Source organism: Schistocerca piceifrons, chromosome 7 (assembly GCF_021461385.2).
Source record: "Schistocerca piceifrons isolate TAMUIC-IGC-003096 chromosome 7, iqSchPice1.1, whole genome shotgun sequence".
Classification (NCBI taxonomy): Eukaryota; Metazoa; Arthropoda; class Insecta; order Orthoptera; family Acrididae; genus Schistocerca; species Schistocerca piceifrons.
In genome coordinates, this window is record NC_060144.1 from 153,227,290 (window position 1) to 153,249,794 (window position 22,505).

A 22,505-nucleotide genomic window follows, 5' to 3' on the forward strand; every position below is an offset into this window, starting at 1 on the left:
TATTTTTGAGGTTTGTATTTTTGAGGTTTGTATTTTTGAGGTTTGTATTTTTGAGGTTTGTATTCTCACTCTGGTGTTGGGGCAGGGCATTGAGGGTTGGGGCATCTCCCACTTTAAGCTGTGTTTGGGGATTCCCGACTCCCCTCTCTGGCCGAAATGCTCTTTTCTTTCCTTTTACTCTGTTTTTATCACTTTTTAGAATTAGATAGTCTCCTTTTCCCATACGCACTTCTACATTCTAGCAGTTGAGCGCTTTTAAATAGCACATGGTCTTGGTTCTATTGCTTCATAGGTGGCATATTTCCTGCCTCTAGCATAGCCCTGGGGTTGCTCTCTTGCTGACTTCCCTCATTTATTTTTTACCACTGATGACATGACTGCACTTTTGTTTTTTAGCCTTTTCCATTTTATCGTTCTGACTTTTCTGAAATGTCAAACTGTCTGAATGGACCACATTTGAAACAAGGGACTGATGACCTTGCTGTTTGATCCCTTCAACCCCAATCAACCAACCAACCAACAGTCTCTGTGGGTAACTTTTTGATAAGCTGAGGTAGTCTACACCTTGAAATATAGTCCTGCATCTGTGCCTGAGCAGACAAGTTATCTGGCCAAAAGTATCTGCATAAACCTATGCAGTATGGAATTGACCACTAGATCTCAAGAAAGGCAGACTGCCAATAGAAAGGGAGGCGAGGAGTATTATGTTGTCAGAGAAGCAGTAACAGCTGAACTATTGTCATGAGAGCTCAGTAACTTTCACCATGGACTACTCATTGGAGGTCACCTGCATGTCAAATACATCAGGGACATTTCAGCTTTTCTAAAGCTATCAGTCTACTACTGGTGATGTGACTGAGAAGCGGAAATATGAAGGAACAATCACAGTTAACCCAACACCTAGCAGACTCGCGTACTGGATGACAGGTACAGTCTAGTATTATGGAAGATTGTAAAGTCACATGAAATCAGCGGAAGGAATCACTCATGGGTTCCAAAGTGCTACCAGCAGTTCAGCTAGCACAGTTGGTGTGTCTCCGGAGTCAAAAAGAATGGGGTACAATGATTGAACGGCTCCTCATAAGCCACACATTCCTGTAGTCAGTGCTAAACAACATTTGAGGTGGTGTACTGAACAGTACATGACTGCAAATAAGTGATTTGGAGTGACGAATCATGCTATACCCTGTAGCAATTCAACAAAATAGTTTGGCATTGACGAATGCCTGGACAAAGTATTTGCAATCCTATACATCGCAAACAATGAAGTACATAGTAGTAGTAGTAGTAGTAGTAGTAGTAGTAGTAGTTGTTGTGGCGGTGGCGGTGGTATTAGGGTATGGAGGGGGCGTTTCTCATGGTTAGGAAGTGGTCCCTTTGCTGTGTTTAAGATAGCACTAAATGTGGAAGGATATGAATACATCTAACACAATAGTGAACTGCGTACAATAGAGGAACAGCAGAGAGATGATTCTATCAGCATGAGATTACACTTTGTCATAAATCACCATCTGTGAGTCACTGGTTTGGGGACAGCAACATTCTTGAAATTGGCATACATGCCCAGAGTCCCAACCTGAATCCAATGGAACACCTTCGGAATGAGTTAGAATGTTGACTTTGCTCCAGACCGTAGCATCCAGAATGGGCTGCCATTTCTTCAGACATTCAGACACCTGTCCACAACAGAGTTGAATCTGTCATAAAGCCAAAGGATGGACACATCCTATATTAATGTCCAGTAATAGGTTTCCAAATACTTTTTATCGCATACCACTGCCCTTTTCATGTGACATGGAGGCTAAATATTGTCAGGTTAAGCATTCAACCACACCCACATGATAACACCAATTAACAGTTAAATTGGGATGAAACTTGCCATATGAAATTTAATTAAACTGCTGGATGTCATAGGTAGAAATGACCGACCAGGAAGAATAACAGGTCTTCTACCATATAAATAAGAATCCCTTAAGATTCATGTTGCTGCACTGAGAGAAAGCAGGTTGTCTTATGATAGGAGGACCAGTGAGTGCAACAGGATAATACTCTTTCAAAAAGGGAAAGACAAAGAGATCATTCCATATGCGGTGTCGGTTTTGCAGTTAAGACAAGCTTGATAAATGAGCTTCCTCTTGCAATTACAAACAGATCATAGCAATTCACATACCTCTCTGGAAACAACTAGACTGTAGTCTGTTTGAATAGCAGCAGATGAAGACAGTGCAAAAAAATGTGAAAGTGGCATGACTAAGATTTCAACACAACCACATAGAGTAGAAGGGAATAATGACATCTACGTTCTGTACATAAAGATCATGACTCCAGTTTGTCATCCAGAAATAACATTTGAATGATGGCTGTTTGTGTCATGACAGAAAGAGAAATCAAAACTACAGTTCTTCATCTGTGATAACTGCTGCTTCCAGTGGTTTGGATCCCATGATTGTCATGTACAAAGGGAATAGGAGGATTCAGGATGGCAGTACTCATCTCTATGCCAACCCTCCCTCCCCCCCCCTTTCCCCTGCAGTTCGCATCCAGGAGAACGAAAATATTTTCCCTCGGTTGTGCGGGATCGTACATGTCACACTCCTTGAGTCAGGAAATGGGCTTCTTTGGAGAAAAACAACTATCCACATGAACAGTGCGATGGCACCTGAAACACCACAAACTGGTAGCACAGTCATCCTTGATGTAGCAGCAGGAGGAGGATCTCTTACAGTGGTGCATGAGAAGACAACATATGGATGGTGTCTTCAAATTAGCTTGTAAGATAAATATAAATTAAAGTAAAAAAGAGTAATGCAGTCAAATTAAATCAGGTGATGCTTGGTGAATTAATTAGGACATGAGACACTGAAATTAGAAGATACACAGGGTGGACAAAAATACAGGAACACCACAAACACAATCCATTACCATGCCTATTCCTACCCCAAGATATTAGACGCAGTCTACCATGATGGCATTCGGATATTGGCTGGAGCCTTTTGGATCAGACCAGTTAAGTGCATTTGTGCACAGACTGATAGACTACTCTGGATTAGGTGTCATCTCATTCTGGCTCAACAGGCCCTGAAAATCTTGGCATTGCCTTAGTCATTATCATTTAGTGCAGTGGTCACACACCCGTTTTGAGCAGCTATTCAGAAATCAACCCCATGTGAACAAGCCATTTGGGATAAATACTACAGACTGTGTCAAAGATCTACATGGCCAGGGACAGAGCAAACAGTGGCTCTGGCGTCTTCAGAGGCTCAAAGTGATTTTATGCTTGATGCAGACAGGAAAGGTATAGTGCATTTAAAATTAGTTACAACTTTTGACAGTTTAGAACGCAGCAACTGGTGGGTGGCATAGTTGCCAGCTTGTGCTGAATGTGGAACCCTTCAAGCTCATTGTGCGTGAATGGCAAGCTGGCCTATCTGCAATCTTTCTCAAAGGATTTTAAGGAAACTATTCACGAATAAACTCTGATTCTCACTTCCAGCTTCATTCATGAGCTTCGTAATGAACTGCCTATCATTTCATTAATGGTCATAGTTAATGTGATATTTCAATGTTAGGGAAACTAATGTGCAAAATTCTTAGTTTGTAGTAAAAATATGGGTAGCCATGAACTTGCCTTAAGTGTGTGTTGATCGTATGTAGCTGCGTCTGAAATTTAGATAACATATTTAATTATTCTTTAAACGTAGCATGATATTGTTATCTGTCTCCAGTGTCAAGCAAATGGAATGTATGTATAGGGCTCTGTCATGAACACACGCGTCAGTGAAAAAACCAGAATAAAATATTAATAAATCCCTCAGATCTCATAAATGGTCAGAGATACTGAAACAAGCTTTTGGCAAATGATACCACACAAAGATAAGAGTATAGGGGTACAGGAAAATGATATAGGTGACACACCAGCTAAAGAAGCATGTTGGGATGGTGTTGTGTGTTGATATGCCATCTCCTTGCATGTTATCATCTCATTGTCTGACAGACGAATCATGCTTAAGGGGGGAAACTGAATTGTTGGTGGTGGAAAACAAACTGCACTCTCTTTGACCAACCACACAGTCCTGGCTGACTTCGTGCCAACCTCACCATGGCAGAAAGTGCTGTCCAGCAAACTGCGCACAGGACTTTGTTCTTTAACGCACAGTTTACTCATCCAGCAAGAGGATCCACAATTCTGTGAAGTTTGTGGTGTGTGGTTTTGATTCCACATATTTTCACTACATGTCTTATATACTGGCTCAGGGCAGTCCTTGGTTTGGCTGTATGTCTGCCTGCCAGCCATCCTCGCCAACACTGATACCAGTGTTACATTGTCACATGAGTTCTTAAATTTTGTGAACTGTCGCGCCTCATCTCTTAAGTGCTGGGGAGGGAAGGCATACATTTATGTGTTAATGTACTATAAACTATTCTGCATGTGGGAACAGCCCATGCCATCCAACCCCCCCCCCCCCCCCCTCCACACACACAAGAATGACATGCTGATCTATCATTATGGCACTGTTGACCATGATGCTAAATGTCCCACATCAAAAATATCACCACCCATCATCATCAATAATATCAAGATTTGGTGACTGTAGCAGCCAGAAGAGATAGGGCTATCCATCCTTGTGCTCACAAAACTAGTCATGAATGATGCGAGCTGTGTAAACACTGTACTGTGGGATTAGCCTGGGGCTCATGGAATATCACGATATGCTTGTCCAGATCATCATCAAACCCTCTCTTGAAACACCCAACACTTCGGCTACCTTGGATATAAAATCACTTACCATACAAACACCAACAATCTGCCATGTTTGAATTCATTTAGCTGTGACATAACGAACACACAACAACACAGAATATTGTTCTGACCACGACTGACACTTGCAACGTTCTGAGGACATGGAACAGGTGACAACTGTTTATTGAGCAAGCAGTAAAGGAAACAAAAGAAAAATTCAGAGTAGGAATTAAAGTCCTGGGGGAAGAAATAAAAACTTTGAGATTTGCTGATGACATTGCAATTTTGTCGGAGACAGCAAAGGACTTGGAAGATTAGTTGAATGGAATGGACAGTGTCTTGAAAGGAGGATGTAAGATGAACATCAACAAAAGCAAAATGAGGATAGTTGAATTAAATCAGGTGATGCTGACGGAATTAGATTAGGAAATGAGAAACTTAAAGTTGCAAATGAGTTTTCCTATTTGGGAAAAAAGCGACTGATGATGGTCGAAGTAGGACAGATTTAAAATGTAGACTGGCAATGGCAAGAAAAGCATTTCTAAAGAAGAGGAATTTGTTAACATCAAGTATAGATTTCAGTATCAGGAAGTCCTTACTCAAAGTATTTATATGGAAGTGAAACATAGACAGTAAACACCTTAGACAAGAAGAGAATAGCTTTTGAAATGTGGTGCTACAGAAGAATGCTGAAGATTAGATGGGTAGATCACATAACTTATGAGTAGGTACTGAATAGAACTGGGGAGAAGAGTAATTTGTGGTACAACCAGACAAAAAGAAGGGATCGGTTGATAGGACACATTTTAAGCCATCAAGGGATCACCAATTTAGTACTGGAGGGAAGCGTGTGGGGTAAAAATAGTAGAGGGAGACCAAGAGATGAATGCAGTAAGCAGATTCAGAGGGATGTAGGTTTCAGCCATTATAAGGAGATGAAAAGGCTTGCACAGGACAGAGTAGCATAGAGAAATGCATCAAACCAGTTGTTGAACTGGACTGAAGACCACAACGACGACATTTTTGTAGAGCGTAGACTTGTATGGAAGTGAAATGCAGTGCCACAGAATAAAACTGAAGATTAAATGTTTAGATTGTTTACTGGAGAGGTACTGTATTGAACTTGGAAGAAAAAGCTCTAAAGCACAACTTGACTAAAAGAAAAGATTGGTTGATAGAGCACATCCTGAGGTGATTTAGTAATGATCAGAAATGAGGCAGGTAAAAAAGCTGAGAGAGAGAGAGAGAGAGAGAGAGAGAGAGAGAGAGAGAGAGAGAGGGAGGGAGAGAGAGGGAGGGAGGAAGAGGGAGGGAGGGAGAGGGAGGGAGGAAGAGAGAGGGAGGGAGGGAGAGGGAGGGAGGGAGGGAGGGGGAGGGAGGGAGAGGGAGGGAGGGAGAGGGAGGGAGGGAGGGAGGGAGGGGGAGGGAGGGAGGGGGAGGGAGGGAGGGAGAGGGAGGGAGGGAGAGGGAGGGAGGGAGAGGGAGGGAGGGAGGGAGGGAGGGAGGGGGAGGGAGGGAGGGAGGGGGAGGGAGAGGGAGGGAGAGGGAGAGGGGGGGGGGAGGCTTAAGTACTCCAAGTGGGTTAAAATGGATGTAATTTGCAGTAATTGCCCAGAAATGAAGAAACTTCCAGTGTGGCTTCAGCTGGCAGTGAGTCATGTGTGTGAGGGTTGCATATTTGTGTGCATGTGTGTGTGCGCGCGTGCATTCATGTCGTCTATTTTCAACAAAGGCCTCATTGGCTGAAAGCTTATTTATGAAAGTCTTATTGTTGTTCCTATCTGTGACTCAGCATCTCCACTATATGGTGAGTTGCAACTTTCCGTTTCATAATATTGTTACATTCCATCCTGGATTTTCCACTGTTTAATACTTTTGCAGGGTAGACTAGCATGGAGAGCTATATCAAATCAACCTCCGGACTCACCACCACCACCGCAACAACAACAACAACAACAACAGCAAGGGAAAGTATTGAGGAGGAGGATGAATAAGATAATTTCAATTTTTTTTTTTTTGGGGGGGGGGGGGGGGAGGGGGGGAGCCGACCACAGCAAGTGTTAAAGAAACAGTCTAAATAAGTCAATTTTAATGTTGAATCTATTTTCAGTGCACTGGTGTTGCATAATTTATGCTGAACTGATCACTGCAGAGGCTATACTTCTACTTTATGGGTTGGTTGATTTGAAACTACCCTGCAAGGATGAAAGGGCAAGAAAATTGTGGGGGAGGGGATGGAGCTTGAAAATTGGCCTATGCAATCCTGGGTACAAATTAAATTGAAAAGCTCTCTTTCAAGAAAACTGATTTAATAGTACAGTTGTTTGCTGTGGGGTCTACACAATTACTATTATTCTAGGCTTCAACTGACACTGTTTGCAGCACTGGTGTAAATTGGTTAAATTAGAGCTGGAAATAATGTGCAGACTACATAAAATCTTCCTTAACAAATTATTGTTATTTTTCATTTTTGTCATAATAAAACCATCCCTGTTTCTGAGGTACAAAATTGATAAAAGTATATAATTAAAATTTTGAGAAATGTTTATATAGATCAATAAGTTTGTGTAGATCAATAAAGTTTAGAATAGCTTTTGTGGCAGATCTTGAGAAGTTTAAGATATTGCTATAATACTCACAAACAGGTCCTTTCCTATACAAATGTTTCACAGGCAAGTTAGCGTGATAGGTTTTTAGTTTACAAAGGAAGAGGTGGAAACATTAAAAGACACTTTGATTCAGATTATTTGTATGTACTTCAGAATAGTGTTATGTGCTAGTGAAGAATTGTGAATGTTCAGTTATTGTGCTGCAGAACAGTCATTTGCTAATTACATGTTTTATATGATGAACAAAAAATTTCAACTTCTAAAATACATTACGTTTGTTATATTTACAGTATGGCAAGCTTGCTGGCAAAATTTCGAATTGATTACTCAGATGTGAAAGTAATAACAGATATAACAAGAAAACCGCAGGAATCAACATATGCTTTCTTCAATGAGCTCATTAGTGGCTTTAAATTGGCTGAGAATAATCATAATACTGGAGATGGTGGTAAGTGATGTGTAAATACTTGGTAGTGGGTTGATGAAGTAAAATAAGGAAAGCACTTGTGTAGGATAAAAGTACAGGCAAAAGATTAATGTGTCTCTACAGCATGTTTGTTTCTGTATAATTTTTCCCAAAGGCTTTTGTGTTGAATATATCTGACTAACAAGGGAAGCAAATTGAGACTTATGAAACATAAATGGAAATGGCAGCTTTAATGTCTGTTAAGGATCTTTGATTTCTGTAACAAATATTGTGCTTCAAAAATAAATGTTCCATATATTCAAACAATCCTTCCCACCCCTCCCACAGTGGTATTCCACCATCCACTGAACCTACAGAACATACTCGCCCATCCTTACACAACCCCTGCTCCTAACCCCCTTACCTCGTGGCTCATATCCCTGTAATAGACGTAGATGCAAGACCTGTCCCATACATCCTCCCACCACCACCTATTCCAGTCTGGTCACAAAAATCACCTATCCCATCAAAGCCAGGGCTACCTGTGAAATCAGTCATGTGATCCACAAGCTGAGCTACAACCACTGTGCTGCATTCTATGTGGGCATGATAACCAACAAGCTGTCTGTTCTCATGATTGGCCACCGACAAACTGGATGCGCTGCCAAACATAACATCCTGTATTTCAATGACTGCTTCACAGCCTGTGCCATATCGGTCCTCACCAACACCAGCTCTGAATTGCACAGGTGGGAATTTCCCTGCAATACATCCTACATTCCCGTAACCTTCCTGGCCTCAACCTTCATTAGTCGCTGTCCTCACCCAATCAGCCCCTTCCCTGTTTCCATTCCACCACTACACAGCCATCATTCCTCCATCAAACCCAGTCTTTTTACAATCTACTTTTCTGCTACTCCCCCTCCCCTCTCCTCTTCTCTGCCATCCAGCTAACCTGTAGCACTTCACAGTCTGCCACCCCTACTGTACCATCCCTCCCCCTCCCCACACCAGCCTCCTCCTTACCCCCACACAGTCGCCACTCCCATCATGCACTGCTCCCCCATGGGCTCACCACTCTTTGGCGGGTTCATGCTTGCCTACCACAGGGCCCCAGCATTTGCAGCATCTTTTCCCTCCCATGCTGCATGTCTGTCCTCTTGCTACTCTTTTTCTCCTTCCTTGTGGAACATATCTGGGGTGTTATTGCGAATGTTCGGCATTGTCTGTCGCTGATGTAAGAACAGTCTCACCACTGTTTTTCGCTCCCGTTTCCTTTCTGCATTTCCTTTCTGCATTGCGTTTCCTTTCTGCATTGCGTTTCCTTTCTGCATTGCGTTTCCTTTCTGCATTGCGTTTCCTTTCTGCATTGCGTTTCCTTTCTGCATTGCGTTTCCTTTCTGCATTGCGTTTCCTTTCTGCATTGCGTTTCCTTTCTGCATTGCGTTTCCTTTCTGCATTGCGTTTCCTTTCTGCATTGCGTTTCCTTTCTGCATTGCGTTTCCTTTCTGCATTGCGTTTCCTTTCTGCATTGCGTTTCCTTTCTGCATTGCGTTTCCTTTCTGCATTGCGTTTCCTTTCTGCATTGCGTTTCCTTTCTGCATTGCGTTTCCTTTCTGCATTGCGTTTCCTTTCTGCATTGCGTTTCCTTTCTGCATTGCGTTTCCTTTCTGCATTGCGCTTCCTTTCTGCATTGCGCTTCCTTTCTGCATTGCGCTTCCTTTCTGCATTGCGCTTCCTTTCTGCATTGCGCTTCCTTTCTGCATTGCGCTTCCTTTCTGCATTGCGCTTCCTTTCTGCATTGCGCTTCCTTTCTGCATTGCGCTTCCTCTCTGCATTGCGCTTCAGCATTTGAGGTTCCTTTTTAATTTTTTTTGTCTCCTCCCTATGCATTCCTGAAGGCCGGCCCATGTGTCTGACATATAACAGGTGACAGAGTAATGTGTAATTCCCAGGCCCGGGTCGACAGTTAGCATTTGCATGTAGCCCCTGGTACAGGCCAGGCCCAGAGAGTGGTGTTTGCCTGAGCTGCAACCGTCTAAAATTTCTGATTGGTCCTTCTGTCGGATGTCAGAGAGATGTGCCCCCTTGTGAAGGGGCCCACAGTTGGAAGGAGTGTGCCATCGAAAACACTGCCAATCATGAGCCAGTCATCTTCACAGTCTATGAAATGTAAATGTAATGAGGCTAATGATTCAAAGTCCGTTCCCAATGTACCAGGGTTCCTCATGATCTCATGTACTGAAGACGTTCAGTCCTTCACCATGGTAAATTCATTTATTATTCAGAAAGGTGTTGTTGCAATTGCCAGCCCTGTGAAATCCTGCTCTCATTTATGGAATGGCACTTTTCTCTTGAAGAGTACTTCTGAATCTCAAGCACAACAACTGCTTGCCGCCTCACTTCTCCACTGCTACACTGTTCGTGTCGAGGCCCATGGAACTTTGAATTCTTCCCATGGTGTTATTTACACTAGGTTGCTCAACAGTTTAACTGAGGCTGAAATCCAGTCTTACCTCTCTGATGAGGGTGTCATTGCCGTCCATCAGGTGATGAACTTGTAGATTCCTCCTGAGTGCCCACCCGCTCTGTTTTTCTCACCTTTGATAGAGTGATGTTTCTGTCCAAGATCAAAGCAGGCTATGAAATTATCACAGTCCGGCTTTACATTCCGAACCCAATGTGCTGCTACCAGTGTCATTTCAACCCACTAGAATGTCTTGTTGACACCCAGCCCAATGTGTAACCTGTGGTAGGGATGCGCACGAGGGCAATTGTCCGCCTCCTCCTCCCTGCTGTATCAACTACAATGGTGGCCATGCCACCTCCTCTCAGTAGTGTCCCATGTATGTTGATGAGTGGGCTGTACAAGAGATGCAGGTGAAGGAAAAAGTGCTTTACTCAGTCACTTGCAAGTTATTGGCTAGTCTCAAACCCTGTGCTCTCCCGTCTGGTACCTACAGTTCTGTTTTTCTTATCCCTCGCTCCATGAAGAACATGACCATGCAGACATGCGACCTCTTCTCTGAGCAGCTCTGAGGTTGTGAAATCACCTAGTATCAAGGTAGCTTCACCATCGCTGCGTCCAGCTGTGCTCCAAGCCATCAGACTCCCGACTCAAGAGGCGAAGCCACCAGCTACACAAGACCCTCTTAAACGGTGTAGCCACATGATACCTTAGCCCAACCGGCCTCTGTATCACCAGTGTGCACCACCAATCATTATTCAGTGTTTGACTTCACAGACTGTCAGCACAAGCAAGCCAATGCTTATGTGGACCCTATGGAGCAGGATCCTACTGCTTCTGTGCCTTGTAGCAGTGAATCTTCACAGGCTGTCACTTGGTAACTGCCGAGGTAACACCCCTACATCTCTTCCTCATCATGACTCTCCTCCAATGGAACATTTGTGGCCTTCGGTGCCACAAAGAGGATTTATGGGTGCTTTTAGCATCGCAGTGTCCCCTTGTAGTCTGCCTTCAGGAAATTAAATTGCACCCTCATGACCACTTTGAGCTTTCGCATTTCTTCCCGGTTTGTTTTGACCTTCCCCCTAAGGTCAGCATTCGACATCAAGGGGTTAAGCTGCTCATATGGGATGACATTCAAGTCAACCCATTTTCCTGATTACCCATCTTCAAGCTGCTGCAGTTCATCTTTTCCTTCCCCACCTGACTTTCCCTCTGTACCATTTATATTCCTCCATCATTCGATGTCACCATGGCAGACTTCCTTCAGCTTATTGGGCAGCTACCTCCCCACTCCTCCCCCCCCCCACCCCCCCACCCCCACCGCCCATTTCTGCTATTCGGTGACTTTAATGTGCATCATCTCCTTTGGGGTTCTCCCAGAACCTATCAGAGATGCGCCTCTTCTGACTTAACAATGGAGCGCCCACTTTCCTTTCTGACTCCTTGCACACCTATTCTGCACTACCCAGTTGCCCATCATCTTCAGTGATCCGTTCTTTCTGATGCCTACTCGAGTGACCATTTCCCCTGTGCTATCTGTTTGCTAACTCCTTGACTCCTACCTCACCTGCGTGCACCCAAACAGAAGCTCACTAAGGCTGACTGGTGGCTTTACTCCTCTCTGGTGACCTTCGAGGAACAAGATTTCCTCAGTTGTGATGACCAGGTGGAATATCTTACAAATGTTATTCTTATTGCTGCAGAACATTCCATTCCTTACACTTCTTATGTGTCACTCCGTGTCCCAGTCCCTTGGTGGACTGAGGCCTGCCACGACGCAATCCGCTCACGGAGGCGTGCACTCTGCGTTTCATTATAAATAGATGCACGCAAAGTGTTGTTGCGTTCTTTGGTATACAAAAAAGCTTGCTGGATTACATTCACTAGTTCTTTTAACAATTCCACCCCTTCCTCTGTTGTGTGGGCCAACTTCCGATGGCTCTCTGGGATCACAATCAATTCGCCAATTTCCAGCCTGACAGTAGCAGACGGTATTGTCATGTTCCCAATTGCTATTTCCAACACCCTGGGCTGCCATTTTGCAGATGTTTTGAGGTCTTCCCACTAGCACCATGCCTTCTTCCATCAGAAACAAGCTAAGGAGCCTCGGGCAATACCCTTCTCTTCTCAGAATCTTCAGTGCTACAGTGCCACCTTTACTACGAAGGAGCTACATCATGCTCTCAGTTCATCCTGATCCTCTGCCCCAGGGCCAGAAGCTGTCAACATTCAGATGTTGGAGCACCTTCCTCTTGCGGTCAAGCACTTTCTGCTTAACACGTACAACCGCATCTGGGCAGAGGGCACATTTCCTGGATGCTTGCATGAAGATACCGTCATACCCATACCTAAGCCTGGTAAGGACAAAACCCTTCCTTCTAGCTACTGCCCTATCTCTCACCAGTTGTGTTTGCAAGGTGATGGAATGTATGATTCATGCCTGGCTGATAAGGTGGCTCAAGTCTCCCAATTCACTAATAAATGAATGCACAGTGTGGGTTTAGGGTGCGGCGTTTTGCCATTGACCATCTCGTTATTTTGTCCACCCATGTCATGATTGGTTTTCTGCACAAATCCCAGAATATGGCAATGTTTTTTGATTTGGAGAAAGCATAAGACACCTGCTGAAGAACTGGTATCCTCCATACTCTTTACATGTGAGACTTCCATAGCCGCCTGCCCTGTTTCCTTCAGGAATTTTTAAAAGACAGAGTTTTCATGGTGTGTGTGAGTTCTGCCTTGTCAGACACCTTTATCCAGGAAAATGGTGTGCCTCAGGGTTCTGTCCTGAGTGTCGTCCTCATTGCTGTTGCCATTAACTCTATAACGGCCTGTCTCTTGCCACGCATCTCTGGCTCCCTTTTTGTTGGCCATTTTGCCATCTATTGCAGTTCACCATGGACCTGTCTCACTGAGCTGCATCTTCAGCGATGTCTTGATAGTCTTTACTCCTGGAGCATCAACTATGGTGTTTGTTTTTCCACTGACAAAACCATTTGTACGAATTTCTGCCATCGAAAATGGTTTCTCCTGGCATCTTTACAAATCTTGGGCCTGTTGCCCTTCTGTTCGTTGAAACTATGAAATTCCTGGGGCTCATGCTCGATAGAAAACACTATTGGTCCTCCCGTGTGTCTTACCTGTCAGCCCACTACGCGCAGTTCCTCAGTGTCCTACGTGTCCTCAATGGTACTTTCTGGAGTGTTGATAGAAACACCCTCTTCTGTTTGTACCAGTCCCTTGTACATTTGAAACTTGACTATGGGTGCTTTGTTTATGCGTCTGCACATCCATCCCTCTTACGCTGTCTCAACATTCTTCACCATCGTGGCATCCGTTTGGCAACTGGCGCCTTTTACACTAGCCCAGTTGAGTGTCTGTATGCTGAAGCTGCTGAACTAACACCGTCCTACTGCCGTGACTTTCTCCTCAGCAGATATGCAAGCCGTTTGCCATCCTATGCCTCCTTCTTCGATGATTCTTTCATCGCCAGTATGGGGCACGTCCCTCTTCTCTGTTACCTCCTGGAGTCTGCTTTTGCTATGGTGGCTTAACTTCACTCTACTTTCCCAGTGGGTGTGAACCCTTCACCATCTTGGCTTCGTGAAGTGGCCCATGTTAACATTGGCCTTCTTTTGCTTCCTAAAGACACTACTCCAATCTCGATCTATCGCCTTCAGTTTCATGATCTTCGCATGGAACTTCACAATATGCTGATGGCTCTTGGACTGACAATGGGATTGGGTGTGCCTTCATCATTTGTGCCTGTGCCTTTTGATATTGGCTTCTGGCACACTGCTCAGTGTTTACAGTAGAGCTCTTCGGCCTATATCAGGCCACGGAGTACATCCAATGACTCCAATTTTTCAATTGTGTCCTCTGCTCAGACTCGCTTAGCTCTCTTCAAAATCTGTGTGTGCTGTACACCGCCCGTCCCTTAGTGCAATGGGTCCAGGAAAACTGTCACTTACTCATTCTTGGTGCAGCCACTGTGATGTTTAAGTGGGTTCCTGGTCATGTCGGTCTGACATGAAACGAGGCTGCTGACACTGCTGTCAAGGCTACCATTCCTGTACCTCAGCCTGCTAGTTCCTGTATTCCCTCTGATGATTTCCATGTTGCCATCTGTCAGTAGGTGAGTAGGTGATGTCCATTTGGCATTGCTAATGGTAGTCTCTTCACGGGAATAAGCTCTGGTTTATTAAGCCTCTCCCAGCGGCTTCAACAACCTCCTCTTGACCCTCCCACCAGGAGGTCATTTTAACTAGGCTGTGTATTGGGCATTGCATTTCTAGCCATCATCATTTGGTAAGTGGCGCCACCCCACCACTTTGTACACATTGCGCCCAAGTTTTAACTGTCGGCTGCTTCCTGACGGAATGTCCAGTATTTAACTCTTTACTTTCCCGCTTGGATTTGCCATCTGAGTTATCGGCCGTTTCGGCAAATGACGCACGGGCTGTTGACCACGTTTTACTTTTTATCTGTCAAAGCAATATGGCAAAGGCCATTTAAATTTTAGTTTTGGACCTCCGTTTCTGTATGGTGTCTTTTTTAGCCCTTTCTCCAAGTTCCTGCTTTTAGCTGTCTTCTCTTATGTCAATTGGGACTGACATATAGTCGTTTTTTAACTCCTCTCTGTTTGTGTGTTCTATAGTTTTGACTTGGGTGCATATGCCGCCATTTGTTCTTTGTGCCCTAAACCAAAACAAAACCAAATCGTGCACTGGTGCTGCTGCTAGCAGTGTGGTTTCAGTTGTCTGAGACTGCAGTCGTGTGTGTGTGTGTGTGTTGTGTTGTGTTGTGTTGTGTTGTGTTGTGTTGTGTTGTGGTGTGGTGTGGTGTGTGTGTGTGTGTGTGTGTGTGTGTGTGTGTCGTCTGTTGTTGACAAAGGCCTTAATGGCCGAAAACTTTATTTGTGACAGTCTTTTTGTGGCACCTATCTGCGACTCAGTATCTCTGCTATACTGCGTTATATAGAATAACAATCAGAAAATTTTCATAGCAACATGTAAAGGTAATTAACAGATAAATTTGTGTGTGTTCGTGAAAAACCATTTTACCTTAGATGGCTTAGTTGGTCTGCCGTGCATGTGAAGAACTGCTTGACGACACCTGATGGGAATAGCGTCTGTAAAATCCCTCAGATGTTAATGATTTAGAGATGTGTAAATACCTAAACTGTATTCTTGTTGTCACTCTGAGCCATTAAATTTTAGGTTTTTTACAGCAGTGTTTTTTCTTGTGTTCCTACTTAGAACACAAGTGGCGATGAGTGAGGTTCAAATTTCCTTGGATTTTAGATTCTGTGGTTTTTCTGCCTTTTGGCTCTTCCATGGAGGGTTTACTTAAACCACTTCTGCAACGCAGCAGGTGCATATGGCCCTGTTGGAACAGTTGTTGGCTTTGTTGACCCATGCTCAGCTGCTGGTTTTTCACCCTCCAATTCCCCTCATCCATCACAACCTCCAAATGATGGATTCGCAGAAGACTGAAATGCTTATGAGAAGTGGCTTCTTCACCAACATTTCATGGCATTCAGAGTGGTTGACAAGGTGGTCTGTAAAGTCCTTTTCTTATTGTGGATACACCCTCATATGTATCACTTAGTGTGCTACATAATTCCTCTGCAAGAACTAACATCACTTTCTTTCAACAGTATGTGTAGTTTGCTGTCCTATCATTGCAAGCGTACGCATGTGGTTCTTGCATGTGTTGAATTCCACCCATGTCACAAACAACCACAGCAATTGTATTGAGCTTTGGCAGCTGAGCTTCATGGCCTCAGTTGTCAGTTTGTGTCAGTTCACGAAGGCTAAATCTCAGGAGTCTTACGCAGACACCATAATCGGATGCAATCATGTTTCATGCAGCCTAGGTGGGTGGCCTGTCCCAAGCAGTAAAGAAAATTTGTTTGGGTTAGATATCTTTGTTGTTTTTGCTTTTTCTATTACAGTGTGGTGGAACTGGTGTCAGATCAAGGATTGGATTCTTTGTATTCGGAGTTTTTGATTTGTTTGTCTCAGGAATAGGTTGTGCTAACAATTTCATGGCACACATCACCTTCAATCTGCCCTCACTTTTTTTGGGTCTAAATGGTGCCAGTAGCCTTACACCACAAGGTTAAGATGGAGTTGGGCTGCTTACTATCATTGGGAGTGATTAGATTGATTTCTTTAAGTAAATGGGCTATGAATTTAGCAATCATAAAGAAGTCACGTGGTTGGCTTCAGCTGTGTGGCAACTTCAAGGTCACCATTAATGCATAGTCTGTTACAGACACTTAACCCCTGCCTCGCTTGGAGGAGTTGCTAAAAAAAATTGGTTTGGGGCCAATTCTTTTAAAAAAAATCGTCTAAAGCTGCCTTCTGATTCCACTGGACAAAGCACCAAAAATTGTTGCTTGGGATTAATACGCCTTTCGGCCTCTATCAGTATAAATGGCTAATGTTCGGGTTCGCTAGTGTGCCTGCCATCTTCCAGTGTTCTTTAGAACATGTTATGACTGTTGTCTGTCATTGCATTAACTGTCTTCAAGGCAAATACTACCACAGAGGATGACCTACATAACATACGTTATTTGTTTACTGTTCTATTTGCTATGTGCCTCGAATGTAATCTCACCAAGTTTTTACAGCCTTCTGTTGTTTATTTAGGTCATGGAATTTTCTGGCAGGGCATGTGCCCCATGGAACAGTGTGTCACTGCCATAACAGCTTTGACCTGTCTGTCTAATATAAGAGGACTCCAGGCATTCCTTCGCAAAGTTGAATACTATCACAAGTTTATTTCTAGGGTGGCTACTGTCACTCACCTCTTGCATCTGTTGCATCAGAAACATGTTCCTTTTGTTTGATCTGCAGTTTAAGAGACTTTCTGTGCAGCTTAAAGATAACCTTCACTCTGCACCATGTCTTGCAACATTTCGACCTGGCAAGCACCTGGTCCTGGCCACAGACGTATCTGAGTACCTTATGAGGTCAGTCTTTGCTCATCGCTATTCAGATGGCTCTGAACAGCCTGTTGACTTTTCATCAAAAACAGTCCACACAGCTCTGCAACATTATTTTCAGGTGGAAAATGCAGCTCTTGCTATTGTATAAGCCTTAAAAAATTACATGCATTCTTTCATACTGTCGTTCTTACTGGACCAGACCACTCGTCCACTTCAGCACTGAGTTCTGTTCTTGTCCCAATAAAATAACTGAGATCCATTTCTGTCCCATTTTGCAACATGCAAATGTGGATGCTCTGTCGCAGCTCCCTATGGGGCCTAAACCTCATTACACCAGGAGGAACTGTTTCGTTTTAAACTGGATATGGAGGCAAGGCAGTCAGTGGATGGCTTCCCCATCACCAGTTCCCATGTTGCCTATGCTATGGTGGTGGATCTGGTGCTTTGGCAAATCATACACTTGGTAATTTTTATGCATTGTGTCATCGCTTCTCCCTCCTAGATGGCATTATTCTCTTATCAATGGAAGGGTTTACACCCCATATCATAGTTGCAGCAGCTCTGCAGCAGAAGGTCCTCTCCAGTTATTATATCAGCATCACCATGGGAGAACTCTTGCACAAATCTGTTGGCATGCCATCATGTGGTTTGGCTGTGCATAGATCAGGAAGTGGAACACCTTGTCATGGCCTGCTCACGTGTTCGAGTCACCAGGCAGTGGGCAGTGTTGTGCACTGTTTTTTTGCCGTGGCCAGCCCTTACACAACCTTGGGAAAGAGTCCACAGATTTTGCTGGTCTTTTTTAGGCACTTCCTGGTTATTGGCAACTGATGATTTTTCTCAAATTCCTTGTGTCATGCGTTGCCCGCCTGAGACAGCGGACATGACTGTCAAGGCTCAGTTAAAGATATTCTCCATAGATGATCTGCCTTGCAACCTGGTTTTGGACAATAGTCCTCAGTTTGTGGTAGACACTCAATGACATTTGTCACTTCGACACCTCCTTTCCACCCATAGTCAAATGGTGAGGTGGAACAACTTGTCTAACATTTTAAGACAGTTGCGCAAGTATGTAGGCAATTTCTCAGCCAAAGAGGCTCTCACATTTTTTTAAGCTCTTACAGAACAAAGCCAACTGAGTCGAAACATCCTGCCAAGCTTCTGCATGGCCATCAGCCAGAAGTGCAGCTCAACCTCTTGCTGCCATGGAGGTGTCGTCGTCCCCCGCACCCCCGTGGTGCCAGTAGTGTCACTGTTTGTGCCTAACACAGCAGCCTGCACCAGGCCAGGGCATTTGGACGATACCCTTACTGGATCAGGGCCCCTGCCTTGGAACATGGGCTCAATGCCTCATTCACCATTGGCCTTAGCTGCTCCGTGGCTATGCACGCACTGGGTTGTGCTTGCCTACCCCGGACCAGTGGCTGGCCTTCATCAGCACCAATAGAGGCTTTACTTCTTGCGGCAGATGCCAGCACCTCCCACTGCACTGAGCAGGCGCTGCTGCCAGGTGGGACAGATGCCGGGCCTCCATCGCCATAACCTCTCCTCCTGTCTGCCACAATCTTGCTGTCCATGCCGACACCCCTCATCATCCAGTGTCCAAAGGGCTTCCACCCCCATTGTCACCAATCCTATGCACCAGTCATCTCAGGCTCTGTGGCTGGTGGGGGTGCCCTGTTCCCATTCACTTTCACCCATATGCACTGCTCAGACAGATTGGGAACTTCTCGCATATTTGGATGCCACCCCACCAACATGGATGTCTCTTCAGTCACAGCATCAGCCTGGTCTTTCCCCGTGTCTGGAAAGAGTAATGTAGTAACTAGCTGGTTAGTACACCTACTGCCCACAACGGTCGTAAGTTGGGAAACTATGGAAAATGTAGTGTACACTGACATTCGAACTGTGCACCCGCAACTGCCAGAGGTGGTTGCTAGTGGCAACCTGGTCATCGATCATTGTCACCTTGTCTGCCGTACACATGCAGCACTACACCACCAGCACCTGTTGGGGATAATATCTTTATAAGGACATGCTCAGGCCTCCAGGCTCTCAGTTGTTAATGTTTTTTGTGACATGTAAATACCTTCACTGTATACTTGTTATCACTTCATGACCAGTACATTGTATCTCTTTGGCAGTTGTCTGTTTCCTTGTGTTCCTAGTTACAACACTATGCTCTGCAAATATTCTGTTAAGGTTTGCAATTATCTGAATGGAATATGAGAGAGACCCTGGATTGCTTTATGTGCAGTGGGATGTTTTCCAATAACTGAGGCAGCATATCTGTTGGGAAGTGTAGATATTTGTGGCTATTAGGCCTATCAATAAAACAGGGACTGAAGTTGAGATTCCTAAAAAGCTATATGATGTGTTACTTGGTGATCAACAAATTTGGCTTCATTATATTAGGTGGACTATTTTCTGTTGGGATCTGGATGTCAGATGGCATGTATAAGGCTCATAAACTAAGTCCATGACCGTGAGTTGTGTTACGGAAAGACTCCTTTTAAAAACACAAGGAGCCTCATATTATGCATATAACATTGTCATACACATCATACTATCAACAGTGCAGGTCAAGTCATAAATTCTTGGCTTGGAGAAAATAAATTGAAGCTAAAGACTCAGTTCTTACAATTTCTATGAATCTTTGTTGATAGTACTATTATTTAACTGGATAGCTAAAAAATCTACTCACCAAGTTGCGGCAGAACACAGACATAAAAGATTGATGTCATTGGTAAGCTCTCGGAGCTAAAGGAAAAGAACTGGAGAGGTCTAGGAGAAGGGGTAGATTTGCTGAAAGTCACCCAGAACTGCGGGTCAGGGGAGACTTACCATACGGAAAGAGAAGGAAAGTAAGATACGTAGGATGATGCTATATGTATAATATCAGTCTCCTTGTGTTCTACACATTGCTTTGGTTGTGTGACTCAAGGTCGTAGACCTAGATTCTGAGTGCCAATGACTAATATCTATTTCTCTCAGTAGCATGGATTGTCAACTGGTCAGTAGTGCACATTGTGGAGATTGATCTGCATCTATCTGCAACAGTCAAGGACACTCACAGCTTTGGACTTCGAATAGTAAAACACAGCTATGGTTTCTTAACAAATGTCGTCACAGAAACAGACCGCAGAGAGGCAGCAAGGAAATTTCAGCCACTAACAATAGCATGGTGCCACTAACAATAGCATGGCGCAGACCACAGATCCTCAGAATGCCCCATCATCAACTTGACTATGAGACAGACATGGGTGCAATGTTGGCACTTACGAAAAGACTCAATTCTGCACCATCATCACAGGACATTCCTCTCTGTCACATGAGCAGTGTCAAACAGGCAGTTGCAAGCTCTGAAATGAAACAGTGGATGAAATAAGGCATGAAACAAGCCATATTCTCACTAAAGTCAAGTTATCACCACCCAACGTGACCATGGCTGAGCGCAATGGCCAGCAAGCACTATACAATCATGAAAGCATTGTAATCTTTCCTGCTGACAAAAGAATGCAGCCATAATTATGGACTAGGCACATTATGATATGAAGATCTGTGTGGTACTGGACAAAGATGCTTATTGGAAACTCCCACACAACCCAGCATCTGAACTTCTCAAGCATTCTTCAGTGGAAGACAATGTGGCCAAGAAACTTGCCTGACCGGCATCTCAACCACAAATTGCTTATGCTTTACCGAAGGTTCGCAAGGATGGGACATCATTCTGCCTCATTGTATCCACCATTGGTTCACCAGCATATAAGCTGGCAAAGTACTTGGCCAATCTCCTCACCCCACATGTGGGTCACTGCAAACATCATACTAAAAAAAATCAGCAGATTCTATCAGGCAAATTAACCGTCTTTGACTTAGGGTGGCACTGTTAACAAATTTGCCTGTCTGAGACTGTTTGTACCTAGTATCCCAGCTCTTTGTAAGTGGTGTGGTTGAGCTATTTAGGCACACTCTTAAGTCGCCTTATTTACTGCACAAGTATGATCAGATGGATGGTGTTACAATGATTGGCCCATTAGCTCTAGCTTTTACAAACCTCTTCATAGAGAATTTTGAAGATATTGCCTTAGATATGGCAACATCAAAGCGTAGTTGTTTCTCTCGATATGTTGATGACACATTCATCATTTGGCTCCACAGATGTGAGAAACTTGGCAAGTTCTTGGAAAATGTCTCAACAGCATTGACAGTAACATCCACAGAGACAGAAAAAGACAATGCATTGCTCTTCCTTGATGTCCTGGTCCAACACAAACAAAATGGATGCCTTGGCCACAGTGTCTATATAAAACCCACCACCACCAATCTGTACTTGCATGCCATCATCACTTGGCACAGAAGCGCACTGTTTTACAGACACTGGTGCACCATGCAAGAATGATATCAGATGCTGATAATCTGTCCCATGAGCTATACCATAAACACAAGGCCTTCAGGAACAGTGGCTATGAGTCTACCAAATAAATGAAGTGATTTCAAGTAAGACTCACAATAAGACCACCAACAATGAGTAGGAAAAGAAACTTGCTTTCCAAGGCTCTATGTCGGCCACAATAAACCACTTGCTGAAAAGACACAAGATCAAATTGATCTTGAGGCCTCCAACAAAGTCATCAATCATCAATCACAGCATGCCTCAGAACAACTGGGGTCTACAAGATACCTAGTGAGTGTGGCCAGTCTAACACTGGACAAACAGTACGCACTGTGGAAAATTGAAGGAAATGGTACAAGAGGTATTATCACCTATGCTACCCCAAGAAATCTGCTTTAGCTGAACATGCTTTAGAAAATAGACACCAGATAAAATTTTAACTGAACACCTGTCATGGCTCACACTAAGGGCTTCTGGGATTGTTTAATTAGAGAAGCCATTAAAATAAACACCACCAATAACACCTAAATAGAGGCAGTGGCCTGCAGTTCAGCATGGCATGGGATCCACGGCTGAAGCAGGCACATCAGATGCACAGTTAATGTATGCCCATATATGGCAATGCGACAGGCATCAGTGACACCACAGCCAGTAGCTAATGTATATGAGGGGTGTACCAGCAGCCCGCTGGCAGTCATACCACTTGAAAATGGCCATGGAGTGCGTGGCTGAAAGCTTGTGTAATTTATCACTTGAGACAGCTGGAAACCAGAGAATTTTTAATGCAGTGATGGGTATAGCTCCATCTATTAAGAAAGCAGTTGGTGTAATAATTCAGCTACTGTAAAAATTAAAAATTTGTCAGAAAGTTAGCCACAGTGTTCATTGTACTCAGCAAAAACTGTTCCTTGATATATTTAACTATGCC

At 44.0% G+C, this 22,505-nt stretch overlaps 1 protein-coding gene across 1 annotated transcript in view; it reads left to right on the forward strand.

Moving 5' to 3' along the window:
• The window catches only part of LOC124805276 (bumetanide-sensitive sodium-(potassium)-chloride cotransporter-like), a 197,160-nt gene that overhangs the window by 158,879 nt on the left and 15,776 nt on the right, over nucleotides 1–22,505 (forward strand). The window contains exon 17 of the mRNA XM_047265788.1: nucleotides 7,641–7,798. Within this exon, the coding sequence (XP_047121744.1) occupies nucleotides 7,641–7,798 (158 nt within the window). The remainder of the gene's footprint in view (nucleotides 1–7,640; nucleotides 7,799–22,505) is intronic.